General features: G+C 43.8%; 1 protein-coding gene across 1 annotated transcript in view; it reads right to left on the bottom strand.

The window, feature by feature from the left end:
- LOC138489132 (contactin-associated protein-like 5) overlaps positions 1-16,909 on the bottom strand; it is a 1,196,734-nt gene that overhangs the window by 611,664 nt on the left and 568,161 nt on the right. The window contains exon 7 of the mRNA XM_069616767.1: positions 4,369-4,512. Coding sequence (XP_069472868.1) covers positions 4,369-4,512 — 144 coding nt within the window. The remainder of the gene's footprint in view (positions 1-4,368; positions 4,513-16,909) is intronic.

Here is a 16,909-nt window from a genome sequence, read left to right as displayed (position 1 = left end):
CTGTGAAGGTGGGCGTAGGCCCGTTGCATCAGTAGTCTCAAATGTCTCATTGGTGAAATACTGCTTCAGTCTTATTTTATGCATCAATTGTGTACATTCAACTCTCGTTTGGAACGGATCATACCATGCTGACTCCTTCCAATGGACCATCATAGAAAGGGTCACACCTCCTGCGAGAGGGGGCAACTTCAATAACATTCTGTTCAGAAGGGAACAGCAGTGGATCTACAGACTCAACACGTGTTCTAAAGGACTGAATGAGAACATCCAGTGGCATGACCTAGCGGTGTTAACATAGGCCGCTTTGCCCGTCAGTACTGGTCTTTTCGCCTTCCTGCATTCCCCTCTCCTTCCCTACCCACAGGACTCTCCTACTGTGTTCCTAGTCCCTTGAGTGAGCTGTCCCTCTGCCTTGATTCTGATCTGGTCCCCCGCTTTTCCATCTGCTCCCCCCCTTTCCTCTTCCCCTTCCCCCCCCCTTTTCCCTTCCTTCCCCGCCCCTACACATCCTCAATTGGTTAGGAGCCTCTCCCAGTCCCACACAGCTTCGGCATCCCCGAGCCGTGCTTTCAAGTTCTTTTTACGGCCGTTTGGGCATGTTTTCCTGTTTGGACCTACACCGCTCTTGCTAGGATGTTGCCTTGACGCCCGCCGACGTCATTCTGACGCTAGGCGGGCTCGCGCTGTATCCTAGTTTTTAGAGGCGGTTGGCCGCACTTCGGTACCGCGCTCATTTCGAGCGGCCGCATCGAATGAGACAGACGCCTTCACGGATGACACAGGTACAGCCCCTGCTGCAATACTAGACTTACAGAGCAGTCAGTGCCCCAGCTGCACTTGCAACTTGTGCTACCTGGCCGGCTTTTTTGATTCCTTTTCGCTAGCGCTCCAGCTGCCTGTGCAAGTTTGCTATCTGGCAGTCTGTTTACAGACTTTCTGTCTTTCTTTTCAGAGCCACCAGCCAGCCTACGACAGACAGACCCCCTCCAGCACACAGCGTGTGTAGAGGTACCCATGGCTCCCTTCTCCCATATTGCCACTGAGCACTTTCCTCTCCGTGCCTGTGTCACCCCACTCCAGCACCTCTCCCCTCCCTCCCCCTTCTGATGAGTTATGTTTCAGACACCGGTGATCAGGCACCACTAATAGTTTTATACTCTTCACCGAAATTAGTTTGAATGTTTACCCACATTAATCCTCTCACTTTTGGTGTAAGGTGGAGTTTATACTCCTTGACAAGGCCAGAATTCTCATGCCATTGCTCCCCTCTCCCAACCCCTCCCCCCCTTCTTTCTGTATCCCTACAGGAGTAACCTGGCCCCGTTTCAGACAATTCTGAAACTTTCGGATTTATCCTCCCTCTTCTGAATCACGGTCCTGACGAATATGGCCCCAATTACGAGTGCCATCGAAACCGGTCGACCCCATAGGTCATGAGGGCTCTCATGACCTACACCAAATATCTGTACGGAAAGGGATAAGATATTGCCACGTAACAACCACTCCTGCGCGCACCCAGATGAAAAGAGTGTGCCATTTTTACAAGAGCTTCACCTCACCACCTTGGCCCCTCGGCCACTTTTATTTGTGCATTTCCGACAGTTGAAGTTTCTCTACCTTCCTGTGACCTACGGGAACCATTAAAATAACAACACAGGACAACAGAATACGAACAGCCCAACCTCTCCCAGGTTGAACCACCATCATACAGCTACAGAATTTAATCTCCAGTTCTGGACAGCGATGTACCTACCCTGTTGGATTTGCCGTTTTTTTGTCACACCTTGCACTTGAGCTTGAGGATATGAACTTCTAGTTTTACCTCAGATATATCGAGTAATAAAATACTTTTTCCTATAAAACTGTTGTTTTTGTGCTACCACGTCCAACCCCTTTTAACGGTTAAAAGGAAACCAACGGCTTGTCCGTGTCCTCTTTTTGCTTTCTCCACAACAACATAACCCCGTTTGTTGTTATAGAGCTGGCTGTGAACCATGCCTTTGTGTGACTGAGGACATCAAGCTCTAGTTCTTTGAGGAGTCGCAGATGTCAGAGAAGTATTTGACAGCAGAGCAAGAATTGAGAGTAGTGACATGGAGCAGATTGCCATATTTGAAAGACTTCTGTGGAGGGGTAAAGGCAAGATGTATGCCCTGCAGAGGTGGTAGAGGGGCCCAAGAATGGGCAGATGAGGAAGAAGGTGATACCAGAGTAGACCGAGAGGATGGAGAGAGTGCAAACAGGTGCATGAGTAAGAAGGTGGCAGGGTAGCCAGAGAAGGTGAGGAGGGTGCCAGGGAGGTGGCAGAAGAGGGAGGTGGTGGAGGAGCCAGAAGGCTGTAGGTAGTATGAGTAGCAGGAGAAGGAAGGAAGTTGACAAAATGCAGGGAATGCCTATCTAATAGGAGAAGATTGGGCTGAGGGCACTGGACCAAGACAGTGCCATTCAAATAGACATTAATGATGGTCTTGGAGGAGTAGAAGGGGGCCAGGAGGACCTCTCATCAAGTGCCACCATTAATGGGAAAGGAGGAAAAATGGGAAGCGAACAGAGATCATATGGGGACGTCCATAGGCCTGGAGAGGGAACAACAAAGAGGGTGCTGTAAGGGTCTGTCTAGTGGAAGCCCTGGTGTAGTAATCAGCGATAGGGAGGCCTGGGTTGGAGACCAGGATGTGGTTTTTGAACTTCTTCCTACCATATTTAATTAGAGATAGAGTAGCAGTTAGAGAAGATGGGACAAACAGCCAGCACCACAGAGGGTGTGAAGGAGGTTGGAGGGAGGAGACAGGCCTGAGGGAAGAGAGAGAGACACACAACCTGGTGGCACACAACTCGGGATGCACTTGGGGGGCCGGGGTCACAACAAGGAATACACAGAGGGAGAACAAGTAACACACAACAGTGAATGATACGACCTTGCCGGGGATCTAGGTGAAAGTGAGGCTCATGAGTGTGATGGCGTGTGATGAGCATGATTTTGTAACTATAGGGGTTGTAGCTGTACACTGGGAATCAGGTGAAAACAACAGGTGAGTACACTGCATGTGGAGTCCCAGATGGGCCATGCACAGGAGTTCTGTGGACCGCTAATGACAGTGGGGTGGGAGATTCACTCAGACAGACCGTTCCCAGGAGGTAACAGTCACTGCAAACAGAACTAGCTGATACATAAACGGTTGACAGTGGGCGACTTCGTCGGCTCTCATCAACTAGTTATGTTCCACTGTGCTATTTGATTGGTGCTTGCTCAGCTGTAAAAAATAACAGATTTCTTCTTTCCTGGCATACGTTCCTCCTGGGATTACTTTGGAATTGTGCTCAAAGAGGACCTGAATACAAGGGATTGATCACATTTCATTTATGTGTTTGATGCTAATAGACTGATTTTTTTTTACATATGCATTTCATTTTCATTTAATTCTGTCTGATTGTTCAGCGAGGTTTATTTTGTTAGACTCTATATTTGCTATTGCTCGTTGATATTCTATTTTGGTCTGGATTCATACTCAAATATCCAGTCTAAAACTATTGCAAGCAATGCTTAGAAACAATGAATTATGTTCATGTTAATGCCTAGACCAGATTTTTTCTTTATGAAGGTCAGATGACACACAATGTAGAAATATGAAAAGTAGGATGAGTTAAAGTGTATTGAGGGTAGGACAAGATATGTGAGCATAGCATTGACTATTAGATCAATACTCACAAAGATTATATCTGACTGGCACTAAAAGTATGAGAACAGAATGCTCATTAATTATGCAGTGGCTCTTCACTATCGCACAAGTTAGTAGAGGGCACACTGGAAAACTGGGAGACTGACATTAATATATAAACAGGTGCTTTCCAAAATAAATTAGTTAGCTAAATTATCAAATATACAGCAAATTATTCCTCAGGGTGAACACAGCATAAAAATTGCAAGATCTGTTGACTATTAACCAAAACAATAGCAACAACGACTATGAACAGATGCAAGATGAACTAAAAACACATTTCGAATGAAAAATAAAAATTAGTAAAGAGTTTTTGAATATAAAAGAGTCTTATGCAGAATGTTTACTCATCCAGTGGCCATTATTATGGACACTAAATGGCCATACTGTTTAGAATGTGCTATCAGGCTGCTTGCCAATATAGTGGAGTCCTAAAAATGGAATAAAAACAATGTAAAAAAGAAACTTCCCAAGCCATCTTGTAGCTGAAACCACACGCTTCCTATACAAATCATCACAGGCAGTAGGATTTTCTGTCTTCATTTAATGGGTTACTGAGGGATTAACATTGCAAATTTTTTCCAAAGCTAGCTATCATAAAAATGTTAAAGTAAAAAATATAATGAAAACAAATAGTTTATTTTCTTACCTCTGTGTATATTTGTGGCTTCCGTCGCTTTGCCAGATCAATTATATTGATTCCATTATAATAAAGATTTTCGATGCAGCCATGAAAGTTGTTCTTCTGAACTGTTCCTGGTTTTCCTTGGATAGGAATACCTCCAAAACTGAGCTTTGAGAAAGAAAAAGGTCAATTCTCAATTACAACTTTATGTCATAAAAGCGGATTACAATATGAAAACCTAAATAGTTTAGACATTACATACACTTATCAAAATCTAAAACCACCCCTTCTGTACTGTAGTGATATCCCTGGGATATATGGTAGCATTTCTGCCTCCAGTGAAGAGGATTAAAATGATCACCAACTAAGAGGGTTCCTCACAGTCTCCACCAAGAGTTTTAGATTGAATAATCAAAAATACAGCACACCGGTCAGGGAACTCTTACAACAGTCAGGGGCCCAGGTGCAGAGATGCAGCTTAGAACTTTCATTCTTAGAGCTTGGAAAGAGCTGATGATTATTCATATTGTGTAAATGACTACCTTCATTGAGAGTGCCACTTTTTCAAGTTTTTCAGCAACATGGATTCAAGTGGTTGTTTATTTACCGCCACAAATGTCACTCCGAAAATGCAATAGGTTTTTTCCATTGTGTAGGTGGAATTCTTGATGTCAGCATGATTGATTACCATACATTTCTGAATCGGAAAACTGAGCATCACTCATACATCAAAAATAAACTCACCAGACCTGCTTTAGTTCAGCACAATATAAACAAATGGTACACTGAAATAACTTGACCTGATTTTTACCATGCCTAGTTTGCCCCAGGATTACACAAAGCTACATGCTGGTCTTTGTGTCAAAGAACAGTGCTGGATATCCAGATTAAGTACTTTAGGACATGGTTGCAATCATCAAATTGATTGTTTGGGTAGTTTCAAGAATGTATTGTTCATTATCACAGTTTGGTGAAGCTGGACTTCAGAAGTGCAAGGCTGAGAGGAGTCCCTGGCCTTGTCCTTAGGCTCCCATGGACTTCTTCCACCATAGCCCAGATATCCCTACTTCCCAGATGTTTATTCAGTATTAGTGGTAAGTAAGGATGCACCTCTCTCTCTGTCACACTCTCTTTCTCTCCTCTCCTTATTCTTTCTCTCCCCCCAGCAACTCTTCCACACTCTCTCAGTCCGTTCTCTCTCTCACTATGCCCCTTCTCGCTTTTCTCTCTTCCTCTATCTTTTGTATCCCTACTCTTGCTTCATCCTAGTCTCTCTCTCTCTCCCTCTCTCTCTCTCTTTCTCTCTCTCTCTCTCTCTCTCTGACTCTCTCTTTCTCGCGTTATCTCTCTCTGTCTGTCCCTCTCTCTTTTTCTCTGTCGCTCACTCCCCTTACAACTCCCGTCTACCTGCTCTCCTTTCTTTCCCTCTCTCTCATCCACCTTTCCCTTTGGTCTCCCTGATCCTTTTTTCTACATTATCTTCCTCTTTCTACACCTTGCCTATCTGTCCTTCTGGTGCTTATCACTCTCCTTCTTTCTCCCTCTCTCTCCTATTACTAATACTCACTCCTATTCTCTAATCTCTCCACTCATCTCTCCTCCAGCTCTACTTCCCCTCTCTCTTACACTCACTTGCCCTCAATTATCCAGTCTCTCCTAACCCACTCTACTCTCATTATCTCCTATCCTCCCCGTCTCACTCTATCACCCATTGCAACACACATGCTGCGCGTAAGTCAGCGCCGAAGGGCCAAGCCAAAGGGCCTGTCGTGAGCCCTTTCCCCTCACATCACAGCCGACTCGACGAGAGGAGCGGGCAGGAGCCCCCTCTACCCCCTCCCCAGGACGGATCCATCAAGTAAGGAGAATGTGATGCTGTTGGAGCAACACCCCCACCTGCATCCAGCCATGCTGCTGAGGTAAGCTGGAGGCATATCACCTACTGCCTAACTAGCCCCTCCACGCTCAATCTCCCCAAGCACCACCATTCTAATTTTAAATGCATATTGGCACTCAAATACTGCGAATTCTGTTTCTGATGATTGTGCTGACTATATGCCATGTCTCAAGGGCATGATTACCAGCCTGGCTACTAGCCACCCTATTGCTAGCCCATTCCTCGCCCTAATGCACTAGCCTGTCTTTCCGCACATCATGTCACCAGCATACTGAGTTGATAGACCGTGCCTACACGTGAAAAACAGTAATCCATCAATGCTTAGCTATACCCATGCCTGCGCTAGCAATTCTGCATTCAAATGACAGTTGGTTACCAGCCAATGCCTAGCTACTCTTACCTGCTGCCTCAGCTATTTCCTCTGAGAATCTGTATTTAGGTTGCCTATTATGTATCCAATAGGCACCATTGCATCCACTCCTGCCTGCGCCAGTAAAGTCGCATCTAGGTTGCCTGCCTTGTCTTAGCAAACTTGCATCGAGATTGCCCACTCTAGTAAATCTACATTTCGGTTGCCTGTCTTAGTAAACCTTTATTTAGACTGCTGTTCTGTCTTAGCAAACCTGCATTTAGGTTGCCTGTCTCAGTAAACTTGCATTTAGACTGCCTACTCTAGTACATTTGCATTTAGGTTGCCTGCTCTGTCTTAGCAAATCCGCATTTAGGCTGCCTGTCTCAGTAAACTTGCATTTATATTGCCTGCTCTGTCTTAGCAAATCGCATTTAGGTTGCCTGTCTCAGTAAACTTGCATTTAGATTGCCTGCTCTGTTTTAGCAAACCTGCATTTAGGCTGCCTGCTCTTATACATTTGCATTTATGTTGCCTGTCTTAGTAAACTTGCACTTGATTGCCTGTCCACTAGCTCCTAGCCCACCTATCCCTGCCCGTCGCAGTAATCTCGCACTTAGGTTGCACATATAGGACCAACAGTTATCAGACAGGGCTTACTCATCTCTACGTGCACTATCAAAGTTGCACTCAGGTGGCCAGCATTCACTACTCTAGCCTACTATGTATCTACCACTATTCTACACAGTTCTACTCAGAACCATCCTCTACTTATCCCAACCACAGACCCAGCTACCCCACAAAAGTGTTCCCCAGGAGCATGGCTACTAATCCTTGCAGCCTCCAACAGCGTAACCTAAGACTCCGTGCAAGACTCCCAAGAATTTATGATCCACTACCTAAGGCCCAACCTGCATCTAATCACAATAGGCACACCCTGCATACCACCAACACTCCACCACACATAGATAACACTGGCCAACACCGACTACAACTCAATAGTAGAATCTTTAGAGAATCCTCCCCCCCAAAATGCCAACACAAAGTCCAGCCGCCCACTGCCCCAACTACCCTGCCTGGAATAAAAGGTGCCCTAATAAATGCCCATTCTATGGTAGCCCATGCCACTGAAATAGCGGACATAATCCAAAATGAAAACCTTGATCTCTTGGCTATCACGGAATCCTGGCTTCATCCCGCAGCTGGACCAGCCATCATGCTAGCCATCCCAGATAATTACACTCTTAAATGCATAGATCGCACCAAGTCTAGAGCTGGTGGCCTCGCTATAATTGTCAAAAATCACCTAGCTTTAAGACTTTCCTCACCCCATAAAACCAACTCCTGTGAATCCTTTACAGCTAAACTCACCATTGCCAACAACCAAACTATCACCATCCACCTGATTTATCGACCACCAGGCCCCTTAGGTTCCTTTGAGGAAGACCTCATGAATCTATTATCTGACAATCTAAAAAATTCCACTCAATGTCTCATCCTAGGTGACTTCAACCTTGTTTTCAATGACCTACACGACCCCAATGCCTTACAAATTAACAGAACCCTTGAAGAACTCGGATTTACCCAAAAGATTACAAATCCTACACACATCAAAGGAAGGACCATCGATTGGATTGCCGAACATAACTGCCCTAACACCATCACTTCCATAATTCCCCAGCTCTGGTCCGACCACCACATGGTATCCTTCACCCTAGAAGCTACCACACCCATGAACAACATCATCCTAGCTCCCTCCGCACCTACTAGAAATAAATAAAATATTCTCCCCACATTAAATTCCATCTCGGATCAGTCTGACCCAGCCTCCATGGTAGAAAAGTACAATGAAGTGATGCTAGCCTCCCTGGACGCCATCGCACCACTGAAAACTAGGAAAAGCAAACCCCGCCAACACCTAAATACTTGGTTCACACCCTTACTGAAAGATATCAGACAAAAGAAACGCCTAAGTGAAAAAAAACATGGGGTCAGACCCCTATGACATCAACAAAAATAACCTGAAGAATTTAGCTACCCGCTACAAAAAAGAAATCATCCTGGCGAAACAAACATCCTACAATACCCGTATCACTCAAGCTAAATCCAACACTAAAGTTCACCATCCTAAAGGAAGTAGAATCCCCTATCCAAGCTCCCGATTCCTGCATCAAGGATAAAGATTGGTGCACAGGCATACAAAATGCCCTTGCCAATAAGATAACAATGCTTCAGGCGAAGATCCACAATAAAAAAGTTTCCTTAGCTACCCCAAATAATGTCAACATAGGTACCCCTTCCAAGGCTACCTCGAATTCAATACCTACTCTGAAATCCACTTTTTCTCCACCCACACTTGACACCCCTCCTTTCTACTTTCACAAAGTCTCCACAAAAGAAGTCGAGAAAGTCATCCTCACTCTCAAACCTTCCAATTGCCAGGGTGACCCATGTCCAGCCCAAATCATAAAAGAAGCTGCCCGTGAACTCTCACCCTTTATCATCAAACTTATAAACGCCTCCTTCACATCAGGTACCATACCCAGCAACCTGAAACACTCCTGGGTCCTCCCCCTCCTCAAAAAGCAAACACTAGACCCTCTATCCCAACCAACTACCGCCCCATAACCACTGTGCCATTCCTACTGAAAATCCTGGACAAAGTAGCTTACCTACAAATTCAGCACCACCTGGAACTAAACCGCCTCCTAGGAGTTCGACAGTCCGGCTTCAGACCACAGCATGGTACTGAGACTGCACTCTTAGACCTTAAGGTACAAATAGACACACTAAGAGATAAAAGCACAACTTCACTCCTACTACTCCTCGACCTTTCCGCCGCATTCGATCTGGTAGACCACGCAATATTTTGCAATCATCTGGTCATGGCAGCCTGCTTTTCCCATGAAGCATTCGCATGGATCCAGTCCTTCTTAGATAACAGGACAATGCAAGTTTTCTCCCCTCTAGCAGCTGCAGACCCCGCACCTATATCATGCGGCGTACACCAAGGATCGTGTGTATCTCCCACCCTTTACAATATTTTCACAAAGCCCCTTTTCGATGATCTAGACGGTCTTGGAATCACCTACACTAACTATGCAGACAATACACAGATCCTCATCCCGTTGATGGGAGATTATGACAAGGATTTGGCCTTTGTGAACAGAGTCTACCTCATAATCCAGGCATGGATGGCCTCCCACGGGCTATGCCTGAATGATGACAAAACCAAACTCCTCATTCTAGGCACCTCCTCTAACATAAAAAAACTAGGTTCCAACTATGACTCCTTCTTAATTGACAATAACATCCTTACTGTGGCCAAAACAGTTAAAACCCTTGGCTTCCACACAGACTCCACGCTTACCTTTGGTAAACAAGTGAATGCCATGGCCTCAGCCACCTCCCACACCTGCAAGTTAATTAGAGCAGCCAAGCACTTCCTCTCACCTAATAATTGCATCATTCTAGCAAGGGCACTAATCCTATCGAAACTAGATTACTGCAATGCCCTCTACATAGGCAGTAACAAACACATCACCACTATAATACAGACACTCCAAAATAACGCCCTGAGAGCTGCCCTAAACGTCCCCAAAAACGCCCATATATCAGACCTCAGGAGATCTACTAACACAAATGTCTTAACCACGCAGCCCCGCAATACCTTATAGACAGATTCAAAAGACATACAGCCTCTCGCCCCCTAAGAAAAGCCAACTCCAACCTTTTGTTAGTACCCAGATTCAAACTCACTAAATCCGATGGGAGCAGCTTCGCTGTTAAAGCAGCACAATATTGGAACTCCCTTCCCCCTGCCCTAAGGGAAGATCTCCACTACCGACAATTTAGACACAATTTGACTCAATGGCTTAAAGTCCATTGTGCCTAGCCCCTTCTGACATCTAGGTTCTCATGTATATTTTGTATATTTGTTCTGCATTATTTATGTCATACCTGAACTCCTGTAAACTTACTGTATATATTTCTGTGATTCTTTGACAATACATATCTACAGCATTGTAACCATAGCTGTACCCCTATGTTTAATCTGTAACCTGCAATTTAAGTTTAACAACCCTCTTTTTGCCTTCGCGCCCGAATACCCCTGGGTCTGGTGCGCTATATAAATAATAAAACAAACAAACAAACAAACAAACACTCTCACACTGTCATGTTATGTTAATTTGCATTCATATAGCGCCTTATGTACCATTGGTATGGTCTCAAGGCGCTGGTAGGTCTAACGCCCTCGGGAAGTGAAGTTCAAGTCAGTAGAGAGAAATAGAGGGAGTCAAAGGTGTGTGTGTGAGCACCGGGTATGTGTGCAGCTGGTGTGGCATTTGTCTGTTAGCTTCTTTTTAGCGGTAGGTGTGGTGGTTGGGAGATCAGGAGTATGTGTTCGCTCTGGCAGGAATTATCCGGAAAGATCCTGGCTGCGTTTGGCCTGAGGAGAACGCCTAGGCTGGGGGGTGCCTATCCAGCAGTGTTTAGTTAGAGTGATGGGAAGTATGAGGCAGATGATGGTATGAGAACAGCTATACCGAATGGTGTCATAGTATTGCTGTGTTCTAGTTGAGTGGTGGTGTAAGAAGAGAGTAAGCATGGAGATATGATATGGTGGTTTACCTTAGGTGTTTGAGATCTGGCCCACTCCATTAGTTCTATGTACTCATCCGTTCCATGTGATCCAAATTTCCATGCATTACGACTGTTTCGCGCACTCAGAGCCGTTCTATTCCATGATCTTTCAAATGTACACTGCATTCCAGACCGTTCCATTTAAGTCGCGCGTTTCTTATGCACTCAAGTCCGTTCCATGCACTCCAATCCATTCCATGCACTCAATCTGGTCCTTGCACACCGATCCATTCCAAACACCCTACATCCGCTCCACTCTGTTATCCACTCATACCACCTACATCTGCACCACAACCCACTAACCATTCCACTCTCTCACACTTTGCACCACTTGCTACTTTACACAAATTCTCCAATCCCCAATACATCCTCATTATTCCACTCTAAGTTCTATCCTCCGCCTGTTTCCTCTACCTCCTCTCCTCCTGACCTCACCTGAACAAACAACACCCATTTCTGGCCACAATGGTACTTTTGCCTCCTGTTTAAGCCGTTCCTAACCATTCCCAGTGCTCCCCTTGTATACCTGACCTCTCTGGCCATTCTTGTTCTTCAGTCCTCCCTGGGGCTGGGATACAGTGTCCAAAACATTGTAAAAACCATACCCCCACCCTTGCCTATGCTACAGCATTCATGGGATTGTTGTTGATGAATTTCGGGGTTTCTGGCCTCTCACGTTACTGTTATGGCAGCGTGGGAAGCCTGCCTTCTCTCTGGCACCCTGCAGTTTATTAGGGTAGCGAGACCCATTTGCAGCTTTGGCGTACACACTTGTGAAGCACCCCATTGGGGAAGGACTGCATTATGAAGCTGGCAGTTCTGAACAAAACAAGAACATCTTTTTGAGAGACAAGATGCTACACGTCATGGTGTTGTCAGGATAATTGTAATAGACACAGAGATTCAACACTGAACAAAATGTGAGGTGCTCCAATGGGCCTTACTCAATTAAAGTATAATGTGTTTATTTCAAACGCCATACACAAGATTCAGAGCTTGTAAATCACATACTGACAATTATCGAGACAATCAGCAGCTCTCTGCAAATAGTTTGGCATTTATTGTGAATCTTTATTTAAGAACATTTCTTAAATATGTTTTTTTTTATGCTAGAACTCGAGGAAATTTACACCAAAGGATTGGTCTTCTGTTTCTGCAAATCTTGTAAAAAGTGCTACTATCCAGAGGCAGATAAAAAGCATCAGATTGCAATATCATTGGAAAGTGCATTTTATCTCACATTTAATTCTGTCATATGTATTTTTGCCTTGCAATATGATATTATAGAATTCTTGTGATTGATTTGTAAATTGGCTGTGCACTTTAAATGCACCAGGGATACATTATTGTGTCTTATAATATATAAATCATGTATGCATTTAATTGATCTGTATTACAAATAGCTTGGTCCCTAAATGTGCAGTGAATCCCATGGCAGGGTAAATGAAGTTTACATTCCATTCGAAAACAAGTCACTTGGGGGTAACTGGCTTGTCAAAGTTAGCAATATGTCAAACACCAGACTCTTATCCTGTCATCCATCATCCCTGAAACCCACTAAGGGGGTGACACTCACAGCAATTTGGAAAAGTAAGGAGAAAAAACATTGCATTTACACATTGCAAAAGTCTAACTGTGAGGGGCGATATCCTGAGCATCATGTGACTTCCCCCATCGTTTTATTGATTAGGTCTGTCTTTCTCCTTATGATTAGGTCTGTCTTTCTCCTTAACAATAGACCAAAAGAATTTGCTTCCAATCGACCCTGTTAAATTCTGATTGGACATTATGTATATCTGTGCATGACAATTTTGTTTATGTATTTATTTTTTGTTTAAAGCAAGGACCTAACTTAAGAGCAGCAGAGTGTGTACATACTCTGGGTAGCAGGCATTTGGGCTGGCATATTTTAACAGTAGTGAGATCTGATCGCAGCTGTTTGGTTTATTTGCTGTGTGAGGAGGGTGTGCCACCAGATATGTGGAGCTTTGACACCAGGTACGCTGGTGTGCTACTCATGAGTGCTTTGTTGATGATACAAGAAATTTTGAACAGTATCCTGGCCTGGAGAAGAAGCCAGTATAGTTCTTGAAGGATGAAGGTAATTCAGTCAAAATGTCTGTGATCCTGTAATAAGATGTGCTGCAGTGTGGTTGACTGCTTTTAGGGGAACCAAGTGGAGGCTGGGAGCTCCGCCAGAAGAGCATTTCCCCCATCAATGTACAAGACCACAAGGGCCTGCACTACACTCCGTAAGTCCTGCGGCAGCTTGAAGGGTCTGATTTTTCAAAGAGTGTACATTCTGAGCCACGCTATTTGAGCCTTATTGGCTATGTGTTTCTGGAAGGACAGATTGCTGTCAATTGTGCAGTATAAGGATTTTGCTTTGAAAAGGCTTACACTTAATGGGACCTCTAGTCAGCTGTTAGACTGAAATGTTAAACTCAAGTGAAACATCCAGGGAAGGAATTGAAGACATGAAACATATCTTCATTTTAATGACACCCTCATGCAAAATACATTTCTTTCTGCAACATTGTAACAATGTGGTCTATTGGAAAAGTGAAAACTGTTCTGAAATCAAGAGAGCATGCCCCCCGTGTGGGATGTTTTTACCCATGCATCCAAGCACTACCATAAAACTGTGCATTACTGGCATTGAAAACATCATGATGGCCAGAACTCCCCAGAGAGTGCACAGGGAAAACATGAAGAATAGGCTGCCACCCATTTTTGCCTATGTTGTGAGCACAGGAGGGCACTGCCTAAAACCACCATTGGGCTACACACACAGTAGCCTGAAACCATTGGGAATGGCAATGCTGATTGCCAAAAGCAACCCAGAACTGTGGGGAATTCATTTTCTTAATGTCAAAAATGGATGCAATACTGGTGCTCACCACTATCAGAAAGTCGGCGTTTTAAAACCACCAGACTTTTGTGTAAAACTGAACAAATGAACCCAAACCAGGCCAAGGAAAGACTTGCTAAGAGGTGGATACAATGTAAAACTATATTCTGAAATGACTTGAAGGAAGTAATTATTTAATGTATATATACAAAAAATAGCTGGGGATGTCAGCAGCTTAAGTGAATTTGGGTTTAAAGCCACTAAAATCGAAATGTTTAGAATAAATGAGTGACCTACTTGTGAGTGTCACATAGGTTGCACGTGTTTAAATGTCATAGTTTTGAACTTAGAATCAGCATTTTAGCTGCATGTGCAACAAATTGTAAGTTGGATTTGAATGTAGAAAACTGGGAACTAAAGTGACATTTAGCTGAATTCTGCCTGACAACTACCCCTGACAGGAGTTGAACTGGCTCAACAACTCTTCCCAGGCCTGGCTGCATCCTGCTGCCCCCATCAAACGGAGGTGACACCTCTCTGATTGAATTAGGGGAGTGGTACCTGCAGACTGCAGGAAGTTGAACAAAGCCCTGTTCTGGACTCAGGCAAATGTTATATTGGCGGGGTTGTAAAATGGCTTCCTCTTGGGAGAAACTGGGAGGGGCAGTGCCTGTGAGAGCCAGCTGAGATTGGGGGAAGTGGATAAACCAGAAATTCCACCATGTGCTTTGGAAAACCACACCCCTTTGGGGCCAGAGCATGATTTTAAAAAGATGGATAATTCACAGTGCGGACTTGTCAAAATTATATATATAACATCATAATTCTTGTGATTTTTCTGTGCACATTTTAAGAGGTGTTAGGACCCTGTGGCATGTTCTGGGGGATAGTAGCGGAAAAAAAGGTTGTTACTCCAAATGTATGCAGGTTAAAAATCTGACACTTTATCATCTGAAACCCATATCCCTGGTGCACATTTGTGTAAAATCTGGAAAGATTTAGAGGTTGTTATATGGATGAGAAGGGGAGAATTCTGTCATAAGTGGACACGACATCGTACAAAGACAGGGATCGGATGGTTTGGTGCTACAGAAAATATGTTAACTGGACCTATAATATTAGAAAAATGGTACATAGATAAATATGTATTTGGGTCAGAAAAAGATTGTGAGCAATTTGACAAGGGGAGGTTCCTCTGACCATAAAACCTACAGCATCACTCTGACACTCCATTTCTTTCCCCCAATCAAGGGAGAGAGGAAAGCTCAGCCAATGATACGTGAGAGGGGCAGGCTTAGCTAGGCCCAGGCACACACCCATTTTCAAAACACATAAAAGGAACATTGAAACCCAGGTAGAGACATTCACTTTCCACTTTCTTGCGGGATGCTTTGCCGGGAGACTTCAGACTTCACATCCAGAGATCCAGACTTCAAATCCATCAATCTCCAGAGACCAGAAATTAACTCCAGAATTTGTAGAGGAGAGGCCTGAATCCACAAGCTGAATCCTCTTCAGCAGGCCTCAAAACCAACCAAACTATTCAACAGCCGGGCGAGCTGTTTAAATTCTTTGCCAAGACCTTTTGCAAGAACCTGTAGCAGTATCCAGAAAGCAGTGCTGTATCCGGAACCAGAGAGAACCAGAGACCAGATTGCTGTGAAGAACTGCTAGCAGAAGTCCAGCCAATCCTGACCCGATCGGTGACAAAGTCGCATTCCTGTCCAAAATCTAGTGTGAGTACCCAGCTAGCACTGTGCCAAAACCAATCTCTTAGTTTAAAATAATCTAATCCAAACTATTTTAGCCTATTAGAACATCCTCCTAGAATCGTGTCATTCTGTCATCTTTAAAACTGAAAACTGTCATCTGTCATTCTGAGCTTTAAAATTTCAAATCCGAAAAACTACCTTTACTAAATCAGCCGTATCTCCGGAACCGTTTGTGCTAGTAGCGAGTTTTAACTGTCATCTTAAAGCTAAGATTCTAAGCTTTCGAACGAAATGGAACCGACTTCCTACTCCTTATAGTGCCTCCGTAATTGCCACGTGTAAAAATATTTGTCCTTGCTTTCCTCCTGAAATTCGTGTGCAACCTGACAATCATTCATAGAGCATTGCTAAAGTGATCCTGAATTAATTTAAGTATCTCTCACTCACCCTGAACCTCCTACAGGAAATTAAAAGCATTTTTCGCATATTTTTCACTTAATTGCAACCACATCAAAGTATATTGCCTGTGTTTAAACTCCTACCTGTTTTCCTCTAAGCTTGCTAGGGGGAACTGAATTATATTTGATTGCATTCCTGAGAACTGTGTGCTTTCCTCCCATCTCTTTACCTTGCATAGAGGGGGGGGGAGGGTGAATTGTCAAAGAAAAGTGATTACATTGTCTTTTGTTGAAGGCATATCAAGTTTATTTTCTATACTGCATTTTCACTCATCATTGCATTGTCCTCGAAGCCATAAAAGCATTCTCAGATACTTTATCCTCTCTATATCAACTCCTAAGCCATTAAAAAGAGTGTACCACTGTAACATTATCCATTGTTGATCACTATCATCTTCACAAGTGTGCTATCAAACATTAATTCATTATAAAAGTGTGATATATATATATATATTGTTTAATTTTCAAATAAACTTTTTAATTTGCAAAACAAACCTACTTCTTGGCTCAGTGGGGTCAGGGGGATTCTCAGAGAGGGGTGGTATATAACGGTTGTCATCCAGAGTAAACGAACTGGACATACAAATATATCAATAAGGGTTTCCCTCAGCAACCCAGACTAGGCATTGACTTAGCTGTAGTGTTGAATTGAAG

This window comes from Ambystoma mexicanum, chromosome 9 (genome assembly GCF_040938575.1).
Source record: "Ambystoma mexicanum isolate Mex_15411 chromosome 9, UKY_AmexF1_1, whole genome shotgun sequence".
Lineage (NCBI taxonomy): Eukaryota > Metazoa > Chordata > Amphibia > Caudata > Ambystomatidae > Ambystoma > Ambystoma mexicanum.
Note: the sequence above shows the minus strand (reverse complement) of the source record. Positions and strands in the feature narration are given on the sequence as shown.